At 43.8% G+C, this 24806-nt stretch overlaps 1 protein-coding gene across 1 annotated transcript in view; it reads right to left on the bottom strand.

Annotated features, from left to right (window-relative positions):
- The window catches only part of LOC124553761 (poly [ADP-ribose] polymerase tankyrase-1-like), a 57921-nt gene that overhangs the window by 12783 nt on the left and 20332 nt on the right, over window positions 1-24806 (bottom strand). Inside the window, exons 3-4 of the mRNA XM_047127697.1 lie at window positions 19553-19645; window positions 9512-9637 (exon numbers count right to left, since the gene is read on the bottom strand). Coding sequence (XP_046983653.1) covers window positions 9512-9637; window positions 19553-19645 — 219 coding nt within the window. The remainder of the gene's footprint in view (window positions 1-9511; window positions 9638-19552; window positions 19646-24806) is intronic.

Here is a 24806-nt window from a genome sequence, read left to right on the forward strand (position 1 = left end):
TTCTTTTATTTCAACATACATTTCTTCAATTTCTTCGTCATCTGCAGAGCTAGTTGGCATATAAACTTGTACTACTGTAGTAGGCGTGGGCTTCGTATCTATTTTGGCCACAATAATGCGTTCACTATGCTGTTTGTAGTAGCTTACCCGCATTCCTATTTTCCTATTCATTATTGAACCTACTCCTGCATTACCCCTATTTGATTTTGTGTTTATAACCCTGTAGTCACCTGATCAGAAGTCTTGTTCCTCCTGCCACCGAACTTCACTAATTCCCACTATATCTAACTTCAACCTATCCATTTCCCTTTTTAAATTTTCTAACCTACCTGCCCGATTAAGGGATCTGACATTCCACGCTCCGATCCGTAGAACGCCAGTTTTCTTTCTCCTGATAACGACATCCTCTTGAGTAGTCCCCGCCCGGAGATCCGAATGGGGGACTATTTTACCTCCGGAATATTTTACCCAAGAGGACGCCATCATCATGTAATCATACAGTAAAGCTGCATGTCCTCGGGAAAAATTACGGCTGTAGTTTCCCCTTGCTTTCAGCCGTTCGCAGTACCAGCACAGCAAGGCCGTTTTGGTTATTGTTACAAGGCCAGATCAGTCAATCATCCAGACTGTTGCCCTTGCAACTACTGAAAAGGCTGCTGCCCCTCTTCAGGAACCACACGTTTGTCTGGCCTCTCAACAGATACCCCTCCGTTGTGGTTGCACCTACGGTACGGCTATCTGTATCGCTGAGGCATGCAAGCCTCCCCACCAACGGCAAGGGGGGGTGTGTGAAGGTAAGTGAAAACAAATGCTACATGCAAAGGAGAAAAAGACGTGGTGGTTACTGCAATAATAAATATACTCGCAATGGGAGTGGCACTAAAAATTTTAAAAATGCTCTTACAAAGAGAGGTACTACTTTTCCGATTTCGAAGCAGAACAAGATACAGGCATACACACGCCAAACTTTGTGGCCGTGCACGACTTCAAAGGAAACACATACGAATTTAGAAAACAATGAATTTTGCGAATGGTTGCTGTCACACAGTAACAGGGGCTATACGTGTATAGCACACAATACAAAGACTTATGATGTGTACTTTATTTTACAGTATTGTGTAAATAACTGAATGAAGATCAAAATCATTTACCAAGGACTGAAGATTATAGTGCTAAAAATACCTTCCCTAAGGCTCAGAGTAACCTTACCGTATTCACTCAAATCTAATCTAAGCCGCACTCGAAGAATGAGACTAAATCAATGAAAAAAAAAAATTCCGAATCTAAGCTGCACCTGAAATTTGGGGTTCTAAATTCAAGGGGAGAGAAAAGTTTTTGACCACCCTAACGTGAGACACAATTGAACCCGAATAGATGACGATACAGCTACAGTAGTGTGGTCCGAGTCGTAGGCTTAACAGTTAAGCTTTATCAAGTAGCCATTGCTACGTCAATTAATCAAAGCGACACTCACAGCCACATTATTTTGTCGCCAACCGGTTTCAACCTGACATGGGGTCATCTTCAGGGCAATCTCCACTGTAAAGTTATAGTATCAGTAAGTAATCATGTACAAGCAATCGCTGCTATCTCCACGCAATAATGTTGTCTGAACATTCATTGCTGTGTGTCAGGCATTATACAGGTACCCTTCCTTTTTCACGTGCTTCGTCTGATTTGAACAGATTGCTTATTTTGCTTTGCTCTGTTTAGTGCTGTTCTCTTTGTTATAGGTGTTTAAGTCACTCTAAGCTGAAAATGCATTATTGTACTGTGTCATGCACTGTTTGTCGCATACTGACAATGAGTGTTTACAACCTGTCCCCGCTTGCGGCATGGCTTGCTTTTGTGCGTGCTTCCGTGGCTTACAATAAAAAAGAAAAAGAGAAATTGTCTCATATGGGAAACAATGGCAAGGGACTGCCATTTGTTGTTACTTACACTGCTGCTTTGTTTGGAAATGACCAACAAGAACCAAATAATAGACAGCGTATGAGAGAAGATGTTGTGAACTGGAGTTTAGCGAAAAATTTTCTCCGTTTGAAAATCTTTGCAGACGCCTCTTTAGTGCATTGCATTCTGCACAGAAATCAACGTCATCTTAGATTTAAAAATCTAGTCAGTTGCTGAGGTTCATTTCTGTCTATCACAATTCAGCATAAGAATAATACGAATATAAACATGACATGATATGTATATTCTTCCGCATTTGCTGTTGTCTCACTCTAGCTTCGTAGTTTATTAGGCAGACAGAAGTTCAGTGAGACAGCAGCAAACACAAATGAATACATGGCATAATGTTTACATTCTTCTACCTTTTCTTTTAATTTATTTACGGATGCAGAGGTTTTGGCGCCAGTATTTATCTTTTCTGCCTGCAAAGCATGCCTGTGTAGCGCTACATATATTTGACGGCAGAAGTTAGTTGTGGCGGCACCTACCAACATTTCTCAGAAGTTCCGCTTACTTTGCACTCGATTCTAGGCCGCAGGCGGTTTTCTGAATTACAAAAACCGGAAGTACGGCTTAGATCCCAGTAAATATGGTATCCTAGGAAATCTCGCGAGGTTTTCCAAGACAATCAGTCTGAAAGAGCTGAAAAAAGGTTACTTTCCACACTTCTTCAATAAGCAAATCAAAATTACGTAGGGCGACTTCCAGCAAACAAGTACTATGGTGTTGACATTGTGATATGTAAGGCTAGAAAAGCATTCTTAGAATGGCACGCTCAGGAAGTGGGTGAAAATTACGGGTTTGACTTCCAGAAGGAATTTTCAGAGTATTTCGTTCTGACGACATATTGCGCCGCAGCTGCCTTGAATTTAGGAGATATTTCCTGGATATTAGAAACATTGATCCTTTCCAGTACATAATTTTTAGTGTTTGTATGGCTATTTACAGGTCAGAATACATTGAACCCAATTGCTGTAGTCATACATCAAAAGAAGGAAATGTTCAGCGAAGAGTAAATTGTGTGGTTAAATTCGTTTCCTAATGTACAAAATGCATTGAACGTTGGAGAAGTTACAAAATGTGGCGCAAATGTTGACAGCTAGAACGCAAACACAAAAACAGTTTACCAGTATCACAATTGCTTCTGGCACGGCTGTCCAGTGTGTTATTCGCCCGATACTATCGACAACGGTCAACAATGAAACCATGGATCTCTTAGAACTTACACAAGAGTTGGGGTACGCCGGTTGTAACTGTACTGAAATATGGAGCTGTAAGTGGAATAATTCAAAAGAGAACGTAAATGTCATATAACCCCTGAATCCTAGAGATGTCTTTTTCGGCACAAGAACAAACGCTGCTAAATTCAAGGTTTCAGGCAAGAAGCTGCGATATAGACACGGGCAGGCTATAACCAACAGGGATGTTTTACGACGATTATATGTTGGTCATCCCGTACAGATACTGAGGCCAAGAAAATATGACGACGAATGATTTCGTTTCGTTAAGTGCAAAGTGCTTGTGCTTCACGGCTTGTACCACTCTGTGCTTCCAGTTGAGCAGGAAAAGCTTTCGTTTGCTCTACATTCGAAAAGTGTAGAAGAAAAGACTGATAGTAGTTGCAACCATAGTGACGATGAGTGAGCATTTGTACGAACTCTGGAAACTATAGAGCTCAACAAAGCCATCGAGAAGGCTGCACAGTACAGGAAATTTACGAGGTGTGGCACTTTGAATGGGAAAGTAAGTGACCTTCATGAAGGTCAAACTAGTCCTTGGGAAGGTAATCAGAAGTCTAACGAAGAATACGGTCGAATTATCGAGGGAAAGCAAGACATCACGCACGACATTAACAATACTGAACCGAACGCTGGCAAGCGGGCTGTGTCCAAAATATGCAATCCCCTCTGGAGAAAATTCGGCCAGGAACAGAACTAGTCACAAACAGAATTTATAGACAACATTGAGCAATGGTACGAGCTCTTACTCGAAATAAATGAGAGGCAATTAACGTCATACTGATCAACGAAGAAATAACAGGTCCGAAAAAAATATTTTTTGAAATTTGATAACTGATGTACTTTTCAACGCCAATTTCAAAAATGCAATCCAATTTTTTTCTGTAACATCAGGTTTTCTCAAAAAAAAGGAGTATTTCTGGGTATAGTAACAATAAAATTTTATTTTATTTAAAAGTAAGTTCTAAACTAGATTTCCCACAGACTTCCACTTCTCTTTAAGCTCATAAGTCATTATAATAACGCTTTCGCTTTCTGTCGAAGCTCCTCTTATTGCTTCTCCAGCTGTGGGCTCGTTGAGGATCACCACATTTTATCATCCAGTAGTAGTCCGCTATCGTGTTGATGTTCAATCTTCCTTGATCTATTCTTTCCATTTTTTGGGTGTCTTGGTGGAACCTTCGCCCTGCTCTTCACTTACATCACCAAGGTTTTCAGTGAAGCAGTCAAGATGCGAGTGGAGAAAATGAACTTTAATGCTCACATTACAGCCCAGTTTCTTAAAGTTGTCGAGCATGTCTGCGACTATTGTCTTTTAGTTTGGATCTCTCGAGTTTCATAGGAAACCTGTAACACCTAATTTAAAAGATGTCCATGCTGTTTTTTCTTATGTTTCCATTTTGTCCACAAACTTGGGATCTGTCATTAGTTTCCTAATGTCTGGTCCGACAGAGATTCCTTCCTTTAGCTTTGCCTCGGATGAACCAGGAAACTCCACAAAGCTATCTGAAGCATTCCCCTTCTTTTGGCAATGTCTTAAATTATTTCATCAGTCCCAACTTAATGTGAAGTGGTGGAAGTAACACCTTTTTGTTATCCACAAGGCTTTTCCTATCAGCGTTCTGAACCCTTACTTGTAATGTTTTTCTGAAGGGCATACCTTTTTTAATGTAGTGTTGCTTTCTATCTCTACTTTCCTATTCACAGAGAAAGCAAGGGAACTTTGTATAGCCCTTTGCTGACCAAACGGCATTGAAATCACTTTTAAATCACCACGTAATGTCCATTTGTGGTCTGAATAGCAGTGTTTGCTTGAAGCCAGTTCAATGCCTGCGTAACATTGTTTTAAATAAACCGAGTGTCCAACTGGTATAGCAGCGTACTTATTGCCGTTGTGTGGAAGTACTGCTTTAAGGCCTTTTTTGTTTTGAAGAATCAATAAAAAGTCTCCACTCATCAGGAGCATATTCTATTTTGAAACGTGCCATAAGTCCAGGGGGGAACATCACTGCAAAACACCATGTCACCTCCTTGAGGGAAGAAAGATACAAACTCCTTTTCCCTCGATCGATACCAAGAAAAGGATCTACCTGGAGCCAATATATGTTTCTCTTTCAATCTAGATCCTAAAAAGTCTGCCGATTCTTTAGAAAGGCCTAGGTCTAAATCGTTCAGTTCAGTTTGTGAGAACAGAATGGGATCGGTTGTGCCAGAATCGTAGCAATCTCTGTCTTCTTGCACTGCAAGAACAAAAATAGCAGTCATCACTGAGTTTTGGGCTCCTCCAAACCATTGGTATTCCAAAATGTACGGACTGCTTTTTAACGCTGAAACCACTGCCTCAGTTCTTCAACACACACTGAACAAACTTTGTGTGGGGTCCAAGGCTTATCTTGATCACCTAACTTTATACAAAAATAGGCGAACTATACCTTTTCAACAAAATCGGAAATGTTTCTTTGTTGCTTTTTAACGGTATAGTTACCACAAATGTAGCACAAGCGATGTGGCGAATTTATATATCGTCTGGTAGCCATTGTCCATAGAACAACTTCACAGCACAAGGAAACAGTCACTAGTTTAAAGCAACAACAACAACAACAACAACAACACGTGAACATCACAGAGTTAAGAGGTACTGTGAACTGAAGGACAACAGCAGAAGCTCACTGCTCGGTGATGGCGGGGGAAGGGGCAGCACGGCAGACAGGCACTGACATGAAAATACTGCTGGTTTCTCCTAATTACTCTTATTTTGCGTACATCTAGCATAAAAATGGCTAAGTAACAGCTAACGGAGACCCTAAAAACCAAAATTCAAACTCACTAGAGTGCTGAAATATCGAAAAAAGCTAAAACTAGAGAAGACGTTTGTGAAATAACTGTACGTGATGGAATTTTTTCACCAATTTCCCTGAAATCAGTGTTGAAAACACTATGAAAACCACTTGATAAATTTGGAACGATTTTTATGTCGCAGACCTGTGTAATCCAAGTTACATATCAGTACTATGTCTAAGATCGTACCAACCTGTTTGTGTCCACTTTCACCACTTCCAATACTAGAATGAGGCCGTACGATATGCTCGATAGATTAGGTGATGAAATTGTGTCCTACGACTCCGACACTCTTGTTTATATTGACGATGGTACGAATACTGTAGAAACAGGTTGCACGCTTTGTGAATCGACTGACGAATTTGGTAAAGATGATTACAGTATTCAATGGACAGGAACAGGACCAAAAGGTTGTGCATACAAAACGTACAGAGGTAAACAGACTACCAAAATTACAAAGCTTCACTCTTAACTACCGTAGTGATAAAGGTTTTGAATATGGGAACAATGGCCGAGCTGGTACATGGTTCACAAGACAAAGTCATAGTAATCAACGATATAACAACACACAAGAAACAAAGAACTTTGTAAGTACAGTTACAGGTAAGGAATTTAACTGTAACTACAATAAGCTTATGGCTTTAGAAGAGAATACAGAATAATCGATACACTTCCCTGGGGGGTTAGCAATTAATAATGAAATAAAATCCACTTGTATAAATAGAATACAGCTATGCTTTCCGCGAGATTACAGAATGCATTGATGATAATGGTTGTTGGTACAGATTGTTGCTACGGATTGTTGCTGGATGGTAAAATAGATATAACTGAAGAGACACCTATCAACCAGTAAATAATTGAGGTGACTTGTAAGCACAACACAACTGTCTGATTTTAAAGGGTGGACACCATTTAAAATTTTCGAGTGTTGTTTCAGATAGTCGTTGCAAAAATGCGCTCGCAAGAAACTGGTAGCTAAACAGCGACCACGAAAAAGTGCCTGCCGAGTGACGACTGGAACGCTCCTTGGAAATTTCAAGAAAGTGGCCACAAAAGAGTGGATGCGAAAAGTCGTTGCAGAAAGGTGGCTGTCGTCTTTTCGTCTAAAAAATGCGGGTTCGTGCCATACCGCTGCCCTTACTTAAAATCGCCACAATTTCGCAAAAAAGTGACTGCTAAAAAGTGGCTGCCATCTTTTGCGCAAAAAGATGTGAGTTTAAAGAGAGGACCACACTTTTATACAAAATGTTTTAAAATTTGCAGTGGGAAGATGTGGAAATTTTTTATGCGGAAACTATGTAAATATTTTTACATGGAAAACATGTGGAAATCATGAAAACAGTCTTGTCGATACAGTTTTCTCAAGACGAACGGCGAATTTTTAAAAAGGAAATTGGAAATATGTAACAGAATATTCAAGTGGAAATTTTATAAGACAAAAATATTTTTTACAAAATATATGTGGAAACGTTTTTCCAGAAAAAAACCTTTGTGGAATTATTTTTTCAGAAAAAACCTTTGTGGAATTATTTTTTCAGAAAAAACCTTTGTGGAAATATTTTTCAGAAAAAACCTTTGTGGAAATATTTTTCAGAAAAAAACACGTCGAAATATTTTTCAGAAAAAAACACGTCGAAATATTTTTCAGAAAAAAACACGTCGAAATATTTTTCAGAAAAAAACACGTCGAAATATTTTTCAGAAAAAAACACGTCGAAATATTTTTCAGAAAAAAACACGTCGAAATATTTTTCAGAAAAAAACACGTCGAAATATTTTTCAGAAAAAAACACGTCGAAATATTTTTCAGAAAAAAACACGTCGAAATATTTTTCAGAAAAAAACACGTCGAAATATTTTTTCAGAAAAAAACACGTCGAAATATTTTTTCAGAAAAAAACACGTCGAAATATTTTTTCAGAAAAAAACACGTCGAAATATTTTTCAGAAAAAAACACGTCGAAATATTTTTCAGAAAAAAACACGTCGAAATATTTTTCAGAAAAAAACACGTCGAAATATTTTTCAGAAAAAAACGCGTCGAAATATTTTTCAGAAAAAAACGCGTCGAAATATTTTTCAGAAAAAAACGCGTCGAAATATTTTTCAGAAAAAAACGCGTCGAAATATTTTTCAGAAAAAAACGCGTCGAAATATTTTTCAGAAAAAAACGCGTCGAAATATTTTCAAGTCAAAAACATGTGGTGTCCCATATCAAAGCCTATACTACTGGCATAGTTTGAAACAGTGCTATAAAACTGAAAAAAAAAAAAAAAAAAAAAAAAATCAGGTAACGAAATTTCAAATACTCGCACCCTGTCCTCACAGCTTTACTTTCGCCATTACCTCGTCTCCTACCTTCCAAATTCTGCACACTCCTCTGCAGAGTGAAAATCTCACTCTCGTAAGATCAATGCCTTAACGCAGCAGTACACAACCATGTCGAATGTTAATCTAGTTGGTAAATTTATTGGAAATCTATTTGTTGTGCTGCGACAAGCTGGAGGTGCTCTGCCCCCTACGATTGTTTCTCGTGTGCGCCATCTTGGAAGGGCAGTAGGTAACAGTTACCTCAAAGCAAACGAGAGCAGGAAAATAGGCATAAGAGAACTACAGCTGTACTATAAGCACTGCTTCTCACCAATGGCTGGTTAAAGCAAGTTTCTTTTGGTCGTTCCTGGTCTGCGTATAAAAATCATATTCCCTCAGAGCAAACTATCCCTCCTGAAAGGAGTGCGATATTGTAATTTGTATCATTGGAAGATTTTGCCTCTAGATGTTTTGTTTTTTCTGTGCCTATAAAACGTATTATCGCATTATCTGAACGTGCACCTCGAAGGAAGACCAGTTCCATGGCTTAAGGTCCACGACAGTGTTCACCTCCGATCTCGATGGTGCAAACCTTTGTGACCACTGGGACGCGCTGTTTTTCATTTGGTGCTTGTAGTTCAAGTTAATTATCTGTCCTGAACATTTCTCTAACGTCGATGATGTCTATTTTGTTATGTGTAATACGTGTGTCTCATAGGAGGTTTATCTCTGTACATCACAGACACTCACTTTCTGTAGCCCTCCTCATGAAGATGGTGAAACATTAGCAGCTAATATTTTTCCCCATCACAACTGTTAATACTACCCAATGAGCCTCACTGAAGACTGAATTTGTGATCTCGCACTCAAGAGGTTCCCTGTGAGAACTTCAAAACAGTTGTATACTCACTCACGTGACATGTAGGTTTCATTGAATAACAGTGCACTGACACAGTGGCTCCTAGCCCACTTCCTTCGGAACTAATTTCTAAGATATGTAAACACCATCAACAGCAGCAGTTACATTAAACACACCTATTAAATGAAGAAATAATTTTTCGTGACAACTGTAAGCTCAGCTTTATCGGAAATTTCAAAAATGCTTAAATTAGATCTTTTTAGTGTAACATTTGGTTGATGCGGCACCGAGTGTACAAGTCGGCAGCACTCACTGCAGGCGAGAGACGGCCGCGTCGTCTGGTGGCGGCGGAGTGTGGCGGGCAGCCGCGGCAGGAGAGCGTCCGGGGTCGCCGAGTGGCCGAGTGGCAGGGCTGGGCCTGCTGGAGCCACGGCCCGCACTGCAAACAGGGGGCGGCTGTTCAGAGTGGGGCGCAAACCACAGCCCGAACATAGGGGACAGCGACTGTGCTGCACTGACAGCACGACTGCCGGGCAGAGTTTTGGAAGCAGTTCAAGCTGTGACTTGCTTGTGAGGTTATTTGGAACATAATGTATGGAAGCTGAATATCACTAACGGGGGTGGGGATGGGGAAATAAGGGAAACAATCGGACAAGTTCTGTGAACTTACGAGGATCGTTCATTAAGTAATGCCCCACTTTTTTCCCCATAATGTATTTATTGTTAAGAGTCAGAATTTGGTGATATACATCGACACGTCTTGCTCGTGTCCACTGAAAGACTGACACACTCGTCCTCGTCAAAGTCTGTTCCCATAGAAAATCTTTAAGCGACCCAAAGAGATGGAAGTGCGAGGGTGCCAGGTCCGGACTGTAGCGTGCATTATCATATTAGAGCAAGATTTCTGCTGGATTCTTGTCCGATTGAACACGTCGGTAACGGTTCTCGTGTTCGAGTCTTCTCATATGGCCCTGAATTGATGGTTGACCCTCTTGCCATCACACCCACAGAAATGACGCCATCACAATCCCAGAAGACTGTCACTGTGACTTTTCTGGCAGAGGGGTTTGTCTGTAATGTCTTGTTTTGTGACGAATAAGGTTGACACCACTGCATGGACTGCCTTTTTGTTTCTACCACAAAGTGGTGCTCCCAGCTTTCGTCCCCCGTAACAATCCGTTAGAGAAAGGCGTCTCCATCTGTATCAAAACGCTCTAATAGTTCAGATGAAATGGCCCTTCTTTTAATCGTGTAGCCCGCAGTGAGCGTTAATCGAATCCATCGGGAGCACCGCTATCTGAATAGCCTAGAGTCCTGATCATTGCAGACGCACTTCCAATGCTGACCGACAACTATAGAGCCAATTGTCAGGTTCTGATGCACCGGTCGGCACGAATAATGGCATCTGCACGATTCAGCATGTCTGGAGCAGCGGCTGTGGCAGGACGTCCGAAGTGTGGCTGGTCGTGGAGCTTGTTTCTGCATTTCCTGAACGTGCAACTTTCACCACCCGTTGCCCAACTGTGCTATCAATTGCAGCATTGCCACGCACTGCACACAAACGTTTATGGATGTTCACCACGTTTTCTCTTCTTGTGCACAAAAACTCAATAACAGCATGCTGCTTGTAGTGGAACTCATATGCAGACGCCATTTTGACGCTGTACTACTGATCTGCCATCTGCCAAAACAGTTCGAAACTGCAATGGCACACAAAAACCATGAAATAGGAGGCACCAACAAGGACATCTGTCTATGTATATTAATGGCATTTTTAAAAATTTAAGGCATTACTTATTGAACGACCCTCGTACAATGAAAAACACATGAAGCTTGTCACAGATACACAGGCGTTGTTTGATAAACTGCCATTTAGATTAACAGTGGATAACTAACATACAGTATTTTTTGATGCCTGAGAGAATGAAGGAGATGGCCAGGAATTACAACAGCTATACTGTAAAACTTACAAAAGAGTTGTTTCAAAATTTGCTTCTGAGTAAAGCAAACAGAACCATATATGCATGTAATGTCTCTTGATAGCAGAGGTGATGTACTTCTTCCTCAAACATCAATTTTCATGTTAAATTAAGCTGGACAAAACAGACAGAAGATTCCAGTACAGGCTACCGCTAGAAGAAAAAATGGATTACACAGGCTAGGCAATATTGTTTCACGAACAATGTTTATAAATTGTTGAGTTACCAGTAATGTAACACATTCAAGAAACTCCAAAAAGAAAAGGAAGTCTTAATATGAAGCACATGAATCTGAGAGACAGAGGGTAACAAATAATACTTGGAGCTAATCGTCACACCAATACTGACGGTGTGGAACATGCTGGAGACTCAAATAGACAGATAGGAAATATAATCTGCCGCACCCTAGTGCAAGGAAACTGATGTGATTCACTGGAGTGGTCTCCGGTAATGCCGGAGAGAATTGCAGCCCTGGCAAAGGGGTAGACATTTGACACCTGCCCCTCCAGCCTCAAGTACAGTGAGGTAACTAGAGCACACCATACCTGTGTGTTTCGTAGAAAGGAAACCATGGCACATTATCTGGGTGATCGCCGAACAGAGACGAGAATGTGATTGTAAGGCACAGCATTGTGTGTGACCACGGTACTGAGCTGACTTAATTACTGTCTCCGCTCACATCTTCTGTACTGGATATCTGACTGGATGGTTATTGGTTGATTGGGGTTGAAGGGACCAAACAGCAAGGTCATCAGTCCCTTGTTTCAAATGTGGTCCATTCAGACAGTTTGACATCTCATGACAGTCAGAACGATAAAAGGGAAAAGGCTAAAAACGTAAAACAGCAGTCGTGTCGTCAATAGTAAAATTAAAATGAGTGCTGTCAGCAAGAGAGCGACCCCATGGCTATGCTAGAGGCAGGAAGTATCCCACGTCTGAAGCAGCAGGGGCAAGACTACCTGCTATTTGAAAGCGTTCAACCGCTAGAATGTAGAAGTGTATATGGCAAAAGGAGACTAACAAATTCTAAAAAGTGATAACAACAGAGTAAAAGGGGGAAGAAAAGAGGATCTTGGCCAAGGAGGGGAGTCGGGAATCTCCAAACACAGCTTACAGTGGGAGATTGCCCAACCCTCACTGCCATGCCCCAACACCAAAGTGAGATTAAAAACCTTAAAATTGAGAATAAAAACCACTTTACCGGCGGAAACTGATAACCAGTTCGACTATCCAGAAATCCTCATCCAACGTTAAAGGTAAAGCATGGGGAAATCTGTACTTAGTATGCAGAGCCAAAAGAAGGGGGTATTCCACCAAAATGTGGATTACTCAGTGGAAGGCTCCACGACCACAAAGTGAAGGTGGCTCATTACGCAAAAGAAAACTGTGGGTCAGTCTGGTATGGCCAATGCGGAGACAACACAGTTTGGTTGAGTCCTTTCGAGAGAGGTGGAAGGATGAACACCACGGGCCAGGTGTCACCTTAATCACACGAGGTTTATTAGAAAGGGAGGTAGCCACCCAAGAGTTGGCCCATGATTGTGCGAAGTTTGATTTGATGTGAAACCGTAAATCCACTGCAGGAGGAGTTACAGAGAATTGGGGGGGGGGGGGGGGGGGACTGCTTCCCCAGCCAAACAATCAGCAAGCTCATTACCTGGGATACCCACATCACCAGGGACCCAAAGGAAGTCAACGGAACAAGCAGCACAGTGAAGATCAGCGAGATGGTCATGGATGGCCGAGACCAAGGGATGGCGGGAAAAACTCTGGTCAACAGCCACAAGGCCACTCGTTGAGACCGTACATAACAAAATGCGGTTGTGTTGGAACTGTTTAATAAAGGTAAGGGCCTGGGAAATTGCCATCAATTTCACAGTAAACACCCCACATGTAGGTGGCAGCATATGATTTTCCGTGCGAACAGAGGACATGAAAGCATATCCCACACGGTCAACAAATTTAGAGCCATCGGTGTAAAAAACAACATCCCGAAACTCCCATAAAATTTGGCGGAAAAACCAACGGAACACCATGGGGGGATGGACTCTTTTGGACCTCAGCAGAGATCCATCCAAATTCGGGCCAGAAGAAATAACCAAGAGGGGGTGGTGGGAAGGGAGCATGGAAAACAGGACAAAGAAGGAAGCTGAAAATCACGGTGAAGAGACGCAAGGGGGATCCCAACCGGTAAACCTGCCCCAGGGCGGGAATCAGATGGGCGACATCCATGGTCTGGGAACAGGATAGAAAAGGAAGGATGAGTGGGAGAGGAACAGACGGCGATTGCATAAGAAACCAGAAGCTGGGACCACCAAACAGAGAGGGGGGGGGGGGGGGGGGGGGATCCCAGCTTCAACCAGGAGACTATCAACAGGGCTAGTAGGGAAGGCAACAGTGGCCACACGGATACTGCAATGGTGGACCGGATACTGCAGGTGCAGTGTGGAAGGAGCAGCCAAACCATAAACTTGACGACACAGTCCAAGCGAGACAGCCCAACTTGACGACATAATCCAAGCGAGACAGCACTAAAGCACGATAAAGGCGGATAAGGATGGAGCTGTCTGCACCCCAAGAGTTGTGGGCAAGGAAGTGAAGGTGAAGGACTGAGTTAACGGAAACATCCTTCAGAAGTCTGATATGAGGCAGCCAAGTGAGCTAGTTGTTGAAAAGATGACCTGGGAAACGAAACTGTTGGACCTCAGGTAATTGTTGTGCATCGAGATAGAGCTCTGGATCAGGGTGGATCGTACTACGGCGACAGAAGTGTACCACTCACAATTTTAAAGGAGAGAATTGAAACCCATGTGAGAGGGTCCATGCAGAGGCATGCCGTACAGCTCCCTGGAACTGCTGCTCTGCAGAGGCCACCGAAGAGGAACTAACCCAAATGCAGAAATCATCCACATACAGAGCAAGGGCGACCTAAGGACTGACAGAGGCCACAAGTCCATTGATAGCAATGAGGAAAAGAAGTACACTCAATACAGAACCCTGTGGGATGCCAGTCTCCTGGGTCCATGGAGAATTAAGAACAGTACCAACCCGAACCCTGAACGACCAGTAGAACGGGAACTGGCGGATAAAAATCGGAGGGTGGACCCCACTGATTAAGTGTAAGGAAGACGTAATGGTATCAAGCCGTGTCATATGCCTTGCGAAGGTCAAAAAATACTGCAACCAAATGGCAGTGCTGGGAAAAAGACTGTCGAACTGGGGATTCCAAGCTTAATAAGTAAATGATCGATCGGAGACCGTCCCTCTCAGAAGCCACACTGGTAACGTGACAATAGATTCCGAGATTCGAGGACCCAATTGAGCCGACGGGCTACAATCAGTTCAAATAACGTGCAAACAACATTTGTCAGAATAATTGGCCGATAGCTTATGACAAACAAAACCATGATGCTATCCCTCCACTGCGAAGGAAAGTCACCCTGGAGCCAAATACGGTTAAAAACCGGACAAGATGTTGCCGTTGTGGAGCACTGAGATGTTGAAGCAGTTGGTTATGAATGGGGTCTGAGCCAGGAGCTGTATCATGAGAAGAAGAAAATTAAGGTGGAAGCTTAGGACCACTGTTTCTGGTGAAGGAAAGATGCCGGTTAGGAGGTTGATGATGATGATGCTGTTGCAAAATGGGTCGCAAGATGTTCCGCGAGAATCAGCGGGTCCGTACGAAGACCATCCGGGACCACCTGTGAGGGTGGTCTGCCAGTGGCAACCTTGGAGAGAGCGAAGTGTAGCCCATACCCGTGACGTAGGGACAGTAGGAGCGAGGGAAGAAACAAAGCATTCCCAACACATCCGTTTGCTCTGTTTGATTAAGTAACGAGCTTTAGCACGAAGGCGTTTGAAGGTAATAAGGTTGGCAACTGAAGGGTGCCTCTTAAGGTGTTGCAAAGCTCGACACCAATCACGAATGGCAATGGCAATGGCCGTACTTCACCACGGGACTTGCTGGCGGTGAAATGGTCCAGATGAGCGAGGTACAGCAAAACTAGCAGCGCAAACAATCGCGTCACTCTTCATGTAGGACGTCATCAGTACAACCTGACAAAGAGGGAGAAAACACAACCTGTGCAGTGTATAGATGCCAAAAGGCGCGTTGGAAAGACCAATGAGGTAGCCTGCCCATCGGTGTGCGGGAAGGGAGTGAAAGAATCAATGGGAAATGCTCACAATCACAAAGGTCGTCGTGTGGCGACCAGTGTAATGAAGGGAAGAGGGAGGGAGAAGAAAGAGAAAGATCGATGGCAGAAAAGGTACCATGACTGGCACTGAAATGAATAGGGGAGCCATCATTAAGAAGGCACAAGTCGTGGTCTGCAAGAAACTAGTCTATGAGAAGACCTCGTCTAGATGGAAATGCACTGCCCCAAAGGGATGGTGAGCATTAAAATCCCCGAGAAGGAGGAAGGGAGGAACAAGTTGCAGAAGAAGGGCTGTTATGCCAGCAGGTGTAGGTGTTCTGTCAGGGGGGGGGATAAAGATTGCAAACCGTCCAGGTGGACTTTAACAGCAACCGCTTCCAATGTAGTTTGAAGAGGAATCCACGTGCTAGCAACGTCTGTACGGCCCAACGTACAAATGCCACCAGTGGCCCGCACGGGGCCAACCCAATTTCGACAGAAAACACGGAACCCAGAGAGGGTTTGTGAGTGATCATCAGTAAAATTATATTCCTGTAGAACGAAACAAGCTGCAGAGTAAGACGAAATAACGGATTTCCACTCCAGTAAGTAATTGTAATACCCATTACAATTCCATTGGATAACCATAGAACAACGATTCAAATGGGGGTTGAACAGGCTAAAGCCAGTCACAAACTGTCACCGACAAGGAGGGGGTGACATCCATGAACAACAAGTCAGAATCGGGTTGCGAAGCCAAGGATGGGACCTCTGGAGACACTAGAGGCTCCTTGTCCCGGGACTTATGTTTCTTCTTCTTTTCTGTTTGCGACCGAGGAGAGCTGAGTGGCATAAAGGAGCCAGCTGCAGCAAGATCGGGAACAGAAAGAGATCGGGCAACCTGGGGGCCCCACAGACTGTGGTTCTCGCAGTCATCGCGTGGCAGCATTGGTTGCGTGGCAGCATAATTTTGGCCTGGAAGGGATATCCCAGGAGGGGCGCCCTTGAGCAGCAGACACCGAAGAAGTGGGACACTTCTCTAGCTGGAGAGAGGGGAACAGTGCACAGAGGTGTGGGAGCCACAAGGGAAGGGGGGGGGGGGGGGGGAGAGGGATTCAGGACTGGGGTAAGGAAGGATGAGGAAGGGTGAGGACGGGTGAGGACGGGTGAGGACGGGTGAGGACGGGGTGAAAATGGAACTAAAGCAGAACTAGCGTCATGGGCACTGGGTGAAGACATGCTTACTTCTTACGAGCCTCAGTGTCAGTTAAACGATCAACGAACTTATACTCTTATATCTTCTTTTCCTTCTTATATACTGGGCAATCTGGTGAACGTGGCAAATGATTGCCATGGCTGTACACACAGGAGGGGGAACACATGAACTCCCCTCATGGAGCGGACATTCAGTCACCACAGAGAGGGGCCTGCAAACAGCAGGAAGACTTGTCCAAAACACAAGTACTTAAAACACAAGTACTTAAAACACCTCGTAGGAGGTGGTATGTACGGCTTCACGCCAAATCAATAAAGAATAATCTTTATGCCACATCAATAACCAATAATCTTTACTTTCTCAGGGAGGGTATCCCCTTCAAAGGCCAGGACAAAGGCACCAGTATCAATGTGATTGTCCTTCGGACCCTTCTGAACATGCCGAACAAAGTGAACACCCCGTCGTTCAAGATTGTTCCGAAGTTCCTCATCAGTTTGAAGGATGAAGTCCCTGCGAAAAATCACACCTTGTACCATATTTAGAGACTGGTGGTGGGGGGGGTAATGGACACAGGAATTGTGCCAAGATGGTTACAGGCACGAAGGGCTGCAAACTGGGCAGCTGATGTGGTTTTGATCAGCAACAAACCCGACCGCACCTTGTTCAGGGAGTCCACTTCCCCAAACTTATCTTCAATGTGTTCCACAAAAATAAAGGTTTGGCATTGCTGAAAGTATCCTCGTCAGTCCTGGTGCAAACCAGATAGCGGGGAAAAAGTTTCACCCCTAGCCGATGGGCCTGACGCTCCTCCAAGGGTGTAGCCACGGGAGGGAAGGCCGAAGGTGCAGGAGAAGCAGCACTAAAAGAATCAGTTCCATGGGGAGAGACGGCCGCAAAAGAACGGCCTGAGTTCTGGATCCGTATGCAGTGTCCGCCCTGATATCACCCACTCCAATCAGGGGCTCTCCTCACGTGCGCCACCCAGCCATAGCAAGGGCCGTCTGGCACAGCAGCCATTGCCGGGAGATCGAATGCACCAGGATGACAAGCTACCACTGCTAGCCTTACCTGAGGTGGTCACAGCACAGATATCAGAAGTGTGATCCCTGTGTGTTCAGGGGGCTCAACCAAAAGGGTACTAGCGACCCCACCACACAGGCTGGCTACTGAGCAGGTTATGCACCCTAGCATCAGACGACAACGTGAAAGAACAGGTTGAATGAACTAGGAGGGCAAACGTCGGAGACACTAGGTAAGGTGCTCTTACCCAAATGGCTCACACGACGCAATAGAAATTTAGTAATGGAGGCCAATCCCCAGGGAATGCCAAAAGGATGAGGTGATTACGCAACAAAGCCAAATTACAAAACCAACATAACCAGGAGGATAGCGGGGCCAACATAAGCAAGGACACCAAGAGAGGCAGAGGAGGGGGCAAAGGAGCAAGGAGAGGAAAGGAGGGGAAGGGCAAGGAAATGCAGCCCTGGAAAGAAGAAAGACTGCACTAGCTTGGCACCCCGTGTTCACCAAGCAAGTACTCATGAAAGAATCTTGAGACCCCCAGTCAACAGCTTTGTCAAAAGTGGGTGGAGCAGCAGACAGGTTCAGGACACTCTTGCCATTGGGTTTGGAAGCTTCCACTTAAGGCAGATGAATCAGCAATGACAAAAGGAATGAGGGAAGACAATGGAAACCACTGCATTAGACACATGAAGTGCATCAACAGGAGATGTGGCCGGTAACTGACAAAAGTATCATGATGATCTTGGCAAGAGATTCCTGACTAGTGCCTATTTGGATACCTGGGGAGACTGCCGTGACCACGAGAAAAAGATTGAATGACCAACAAAAGGATGACATTATACGAGTCAAGACGTGGAACGTAAGGAGTTTGAATGCAATAGGAAAGCCAGACAATAACAAAAGGGAAATGCTAAAGCTCGATCTGGATGTGGTGGTGGTCACTGAAGTGAAATGGAAAGAAGGCAACGACTTCTGGCCAGAAGAGAATGGGGTAATATCAACAGCAGCAGAAAATGGCGGAACAGGAGTAGGATTCATTATGAGTAGGAAGCTAGGGCAGAGAGCGAGCTATTGTGAACAGTTCGGTGACAGGGTTCTTCTCAACAGAATCGACAGGAAACCAACACCAGCACAAGCAACGAGAGTTCAGGTATACATGCCGACATCACAATAAAGGGAGATAAATATCTAATAGTCGAGGGGGGACAAAAAAGCAGTTGTAGGGGAAAGAGTAAAAGAACACCATGACACACAGTTTCGCATTCGTTTGGCGTGCGCCATCGCATTCCAGCAGTTGCCCTCACACCATTGCACGTGTATGCGTCATCTAAAAGAGTGGATAGTTAGCCGAACGTTCTGAACGGTTTGTAGCTCCCAAGGTCTTTGCTTCGATCTCGAGGGTGCGCACCTTTACGACCACTGTGACTCAGGATTTTGCATTTTGTGCTCGCGGTTCAAGTTGGTGATCTGTCCTGAACATTTCTGAAATGTGGATAATGTCTATTTTGTTAAGTGTGTTACGTGTGTCCCATAAGAGGTGTGTCTCGATACCTTGCGGACACTCATTTTCTGTCGCCCTCCTGTTCGAGATGGTGAGTCATTAGCAGCTGATATTTTCCCTGTTAGAAACGTTAACACTTTCAAATGAGCAAAAGACAATTTGTGATCTCACACTCAAGAGGTTCCTCGTGAGTACTTCCAAACAGCTCTACTGTCATTGCCGTGACACGTAGGTTTCGTCGAATGACAGTGCACCGACAGGCTGGCTTTATACCCACTTCCTTCAGAACTAATTTCTAATATTTGCAAGGAACATCTAGAGCAACAGTTACATTGAACACACCAATTAAGTGTAGAAATAATTTTTCCTGATACCTGTAAGCTCAGCTTTATCGAAAATTTCAGAAAAATTCAAATTAGATCTTTTTAGCGTTGACGCGGCGAGGCACTGAGCATTACTGTGGGTGAGCAAGTCGCGCGCGTGCAGCGGCAGCACTCACCGCAGGCGAGAGACGGCCGCGTCGTCAGGAGGCGGCGGAGTGTGGCGGGCAGCCGCGCCGCTGGCAGGCTGAGTGGCGGCGCTGGGGCCGGGGCTGCAAACAAGAGGCGCTGCAAACAAGAGGCGCTGCAAACAAGAGGCGCTGCAAACAAGAGGCGCTGCAAACAAGAGGCGCTGCGTGGGCGGGCGTGTGCACAGTGCTGGGGGTGGGGGGCCGCTTACGCAACACACACTGCCTGTCACACTGGTGGGTCTCCCGAGTTCGACGACTCACCGTTCCATCAGTTTACAGGTCGGTTCTCCCAAGTTTCTCCGTAACAGCAGCTGAGTGTACCAAACCGAAGATGAATGTAAGGGCTCAGCACAGCTGGACGGATAGGAGGGTTGTTGAACAAGACACTGCAAATAAACCACTAGCTCATTTATCAGGGACTTGACTGTAACAGGCACAGGCAATAAACATTAAGAAACTAGATTATTAACTTTGCAGGGAAGGTACCTCAGAGGAGGCAGCAGTGCAGAAAGACTGCAATACATGAGACAATGGAGCTAGGCCAGTGGAAACGTTTACAGTCATTGAAAATATCATAACATCTAAATGTTGTCCACTAAATATGGTCAATACACACGAGTTAATGACACACTTAGGTAGGCCCATCCTAAACACAATCCAACTACAAAGCCTAATTGGTGTACATAATGACAAGGTAGATATGTTACTGCCTGACATATGGTAAGAGGCTGCCACTGTATCAGAATTAAAAGTTTGAATTTATGATTGTATTCACTTTAAATAGAATCTAAGAAAATGGATTTCTGTGACGGCTCGAGGAATAACGATTGCACAGTGGAAGTAAAATTAGTAAACAACGGCCTCAAGTGCATGTTTATTTATTGAAGATACGAATGGTTTCTGCCTGTGGTGTTTGATAATTTTCACATAACGCTGTGTAGAGGTAAACACTAAAAATTCTCATTTGCACAGGGAAGTCAGCTAACATTAAGTAGAGTGTGCGTTGAAACCACGTATCGTTAACCACGGGGCTGGCAGGGAGGACGCTCGCGTCAGCTGCGCGTCAGACACCGTGGAACAGGGCGCGTCACGCCAGTGTCAGCCACCGAGAAGCGATCTGAATGTCCATTTTTACAAATGTACAACAATTACACTGTAAACACAAAAAAACAGGTATTTCTATACCCTACGGATATCGTGTATGTTAAAAAGTTTATAAAACAATAACAAGCCAACGTGATGGTTTAAACAGCAATTTTTGTGCATTCAGTGTGAGCACCGTGTGTTACACGAAAAGTGCCAAACCACTGGCTCATTTCCTGCCACACACAAAGCATCTGGTGTCTCGTTACAGAATTCGCAGCTCCAACAGCGCAGTGTCGCAGACTTTGAAGAGTGTCAGGCACAGGCGGGGTACGAGCGCCACGTTTCACGTAACCGCACAGACACGAGAGTCAAAGTTTCGGGCCTGAGGTGCTGGGTTGGGAGAGCGGATGAACTTCGTCGCCGGTGGCCCCCTGAGTCTCCAGGCCACTGAGCTATTACGAATATGAGAGATAAGTTAGTTGCTACGGGAAAGGCGTCGCCTAAAAATGGGGTTCTGGGTTACAGTTCAACCTATTATGTTCGCTTACTATTTGTTTTACAAAACTGTTTTTCAGATACACGATATGCGTAGGGTGTAGGAAGCCCTGTTTTGGGTTAAACTTTCAAAAACAGAGTTTCAGGTCTGTAAACGTGAGTCGCTTGCCACTGACTTAACACTGGCGTGACGCGCCCTCTCGCACGCTGTCTGACGCGCGGCTGTAGCTCCTCAGCTGAGGCGAGCACAGCTGTTGCCAGCGACCTCCCTGACAGCCACGCGGTTTAACGGTATGTGGTTTGAACACACACTCTGCTCCATGTTCGCCGACTTCCCTGTAGATTGGAAGGTAGGAGACGAGATACTGGCAGAAGTGAAGTTGTGAGGACCGGGCGTGAGTCGTGCTTCGGTAGCTCAGACGGTAGAGCACTTGCCCACAAAAGGCAAAGGTCCCGAGTTCTTGTCTCGGTCGGACACACAGTTTTAATCTGCCAGGAAGTTTCATATCAGCGCACACTCCGCTGCAGAGTGAAAATCTCATTCTAGAATTTTTAGTACTTACCTCTACACAGCATTATGTGGAAATGGCCTACTTCTAGAGTTGGAAAATGGTCATATCTTTAATATACACATGAGTGATCGACACTGTTTTTTGCAAATTTTCTTAACTGAAATATCGCTGATTTCCAAAAATCTTACCTAAAATAAAGAAGGAACTAGTTGTAACATCAGCTGGCTGTGACTTCTGGCGTTGAGGAGTTTAGGAAGCTAATTGCTGAACGGCAATCAGAACTATATTTACATGTACGGAATATCAGAGTAACGAGATTTATTGTGCTGCTGTTTCAAACTTTATTATATTTAATTATACATAGTACAAGAAACTATTTTTTATTTGATGTGCCATATCATATAAAATTACACCACATTCTCCTCCCTCCCCCCCCCCCCCCCCCCCCCCCATGGCTTGGGGGTAATAAAATACGTTGGCTACAGAAACTGCTGGCATAATGGATACAAGTGCCAAGGAAATTAAAGCAAGTTACACAAAGTACCAGGTGATCAAAAAGTCAGTATAAATTTGAGAACTAAATAAATCACGGAATAATGCAGACAGAGGTACAAATTGACACACATGTTTGGAATGACATGGGGTTTTATCAGAACCAAAAAAATACAAGCGTTCAAAAAATGTCCGACAGATGGCGCTTCATCTGATAGGAATAGCAATAATTAGCATAACAAAGTAAGACAAAGCAAAGATGATGTTCTTTACAGGAAATGCTCAATATGTCCACCATCATTCATATCATAGCTGTAGTCGAGGAGTAACGCTGTGAACAGCACTGTAAAGCATGTCCGGAGTTATGGTGAGGCATTGGTGTCGGATGTTGTCTTTCAGCATCCCTACAGATGTTGGTCGATCACAATACATTTGCGACTTCAGGTAACCCCAAAGCCAATAATCGCACGGACTGAGGTCTGGGGACCCGGGAGGCCAAGCACGACGAAAGTGGCGTCTGAGCACACGATCATCATCAAACGACGCGCGCAAGAGATCTTTCAAGCCTCTAGGAATATGGGGTGGTTCTAATAAAACCCCATGTCATTCCAAGCACGTGTGTCAATTTTTACCTCTCTATCTACATTATTCCGTTGTTTATTAAGTTTTCAAATTTATACTGACTTTTTGATCACCCGGTACTGTCTGCACTGCGGCAGAAGCATTCGGTGGCAAGAGCGTACGGAACGCCAGATGGTCTCACTGACGTATCACACTTCTGAGCTAGCGACTTACGCTTATAGGACACTGTGATTCAGTTGGCCCGTGCACCACACTGCAAGGTACCGTTACACTGCGCCCACAAATGCAGTTTTTCAGGGGGGTCACAAACTGCGTTCTGCTGGTGGCAGAGACAAGGCGTCTAGTGCCTCGGATTGCCCTTAGCCTCAAGACCCTCTGTACACCTGTCGCGAGAGATGTCTTACTGTAGCTATCCTTCAGTACACGGTCAAAGCTTGAACACCTCACACTTCCTACAGCCCAGGCAAACTGAGCAAATCAGCTGGTTCTTTCGCGTAAGGTGTGGCCAACGCAGCACCTTAGGCGGCTTATAAAAGTACTATTTGTTCATGGGCAGTTCCTGTGAAAGCCAAGGAAAAAACTATTTTTAGGTAGGCCAAGTGCGGACGGTCATTTCTACTCATGACATCGTCTTTGCCATGTCTTCTTAAGACTACATTCGTCCGTAACTCTGAATTTCTTTTTTTTTTTTTTTTTTTTCGATATCATCAGTTATGATGGCCGAAAGTTCACGTTTGGCATATACAGGGTGTAACTTTTTAGTTGGCAAACCACAATAACTCGAAAAATAAGTTTCAGATTCTACATAATAACTATGTACATTTTTCTTGAACATTTGTTTTGATTCTTATTAGTTGTCGCAGTAAATCAAGAAATTCCATATTCTCATTTTTGCATGGATAATGGTTACGGATAAATAAAAAACACTTATTTACTTCATAAATTTTTATTCACTGAACCTAAAACTCTCCCTCTCTCCCCATAGGGTGGGGTTTGAGAGAGGAAATGTTGACCCAAATACTGTATTAATTTCTTCTGCAGATTCTGGTAAGTTTTGTTTGTTTCGTGGTCATGATGCCACACAACTTTTAATTATCAAACAAATCAACTAACTAACTAACTAACTAACCAAACATCCTACTTTTTATTTATCCATAACCATTTTCCATGCAAACATGAGAACATGGATTTTCTTGAATTGCAGTGCCCACTACCAAGAATCAAAACACATGTTTAAAACAAAATGTACGTAGTTTTTTTATGTAGAATCTGGTTCTGCAGTAAAAAATGGTTCCCATTTGAAATTTTAAAGTTGCCTTACGCCCCACCCACGGGGGGCGGGGGTGGCGGGCTAATTTTAGCACCATCAAATATCCCCCTCAAAAATAATCAACTTTGCATTTTACACATTATTTCATGTGAAGCTTATGTTTAGAGTTATGCTGCTTTGTCAACTTGAAATTTACACCCTGTACATGCAGGCAAAGTATTAATATAGTTGTAACTGACGTAATAAAAACATGCCAAGGGTTTTCGGGCCATTGCATAGGTTCTCAAATCACCAAACGTCGCTTTTAGCCAGCATTTTTCCATGAATAAAACTCTATGAGGCGCTACCTTTGTATAACAGGCACTTCCCGTGTATACAAATACAAGCGAAGTGGTACTACAGAGGCAAAAATGGCCTCGGGAGGGTTTTCACATGTTGAAAAGAACGTAAAATGACTTAAAAACTTTTACCTGGAAAACTGCAGATTCTGTAAATTATTTCTAACAACATTTTTGTGTGTCGAAGTATACAAGTGAACTGTCAAAATGTTGATGACTTGCAGAATTCTACTGATAACGGGTGTCCCACCTACAACTTTTCACCGTCAAAATCTCTGGAACCACCAACAGATACTGACTCACAGCTTTCACGGGTACGAATGTACGGCAGGGGCTCACGGAAGCCAGTACTGCGAGACATTCTGAACCGTGTGCAAATACTGGTTTCAGCACGATCTTAAGCTTTTTCAAGATGGACACACCATATTATTCCATACACAGTAACATGAGAAATCATAATACTCGTA

This window comes from Schistocerca americana, chromosome 11, assembly GCF_021461395.2.
Source record: "Schistocerca americana isolate TAMUIC-IGC-003095 chromosome 11, iqSchAmer2.1, whole genome shotgun sequence".
NCBI classification, from domain to species: domain Eukaryota; kingdom Metazoa; phylum Arthropoda; class Insecta; order Orthoptera; family Acrididae; genus Schistocerca; species Schistocerca americana.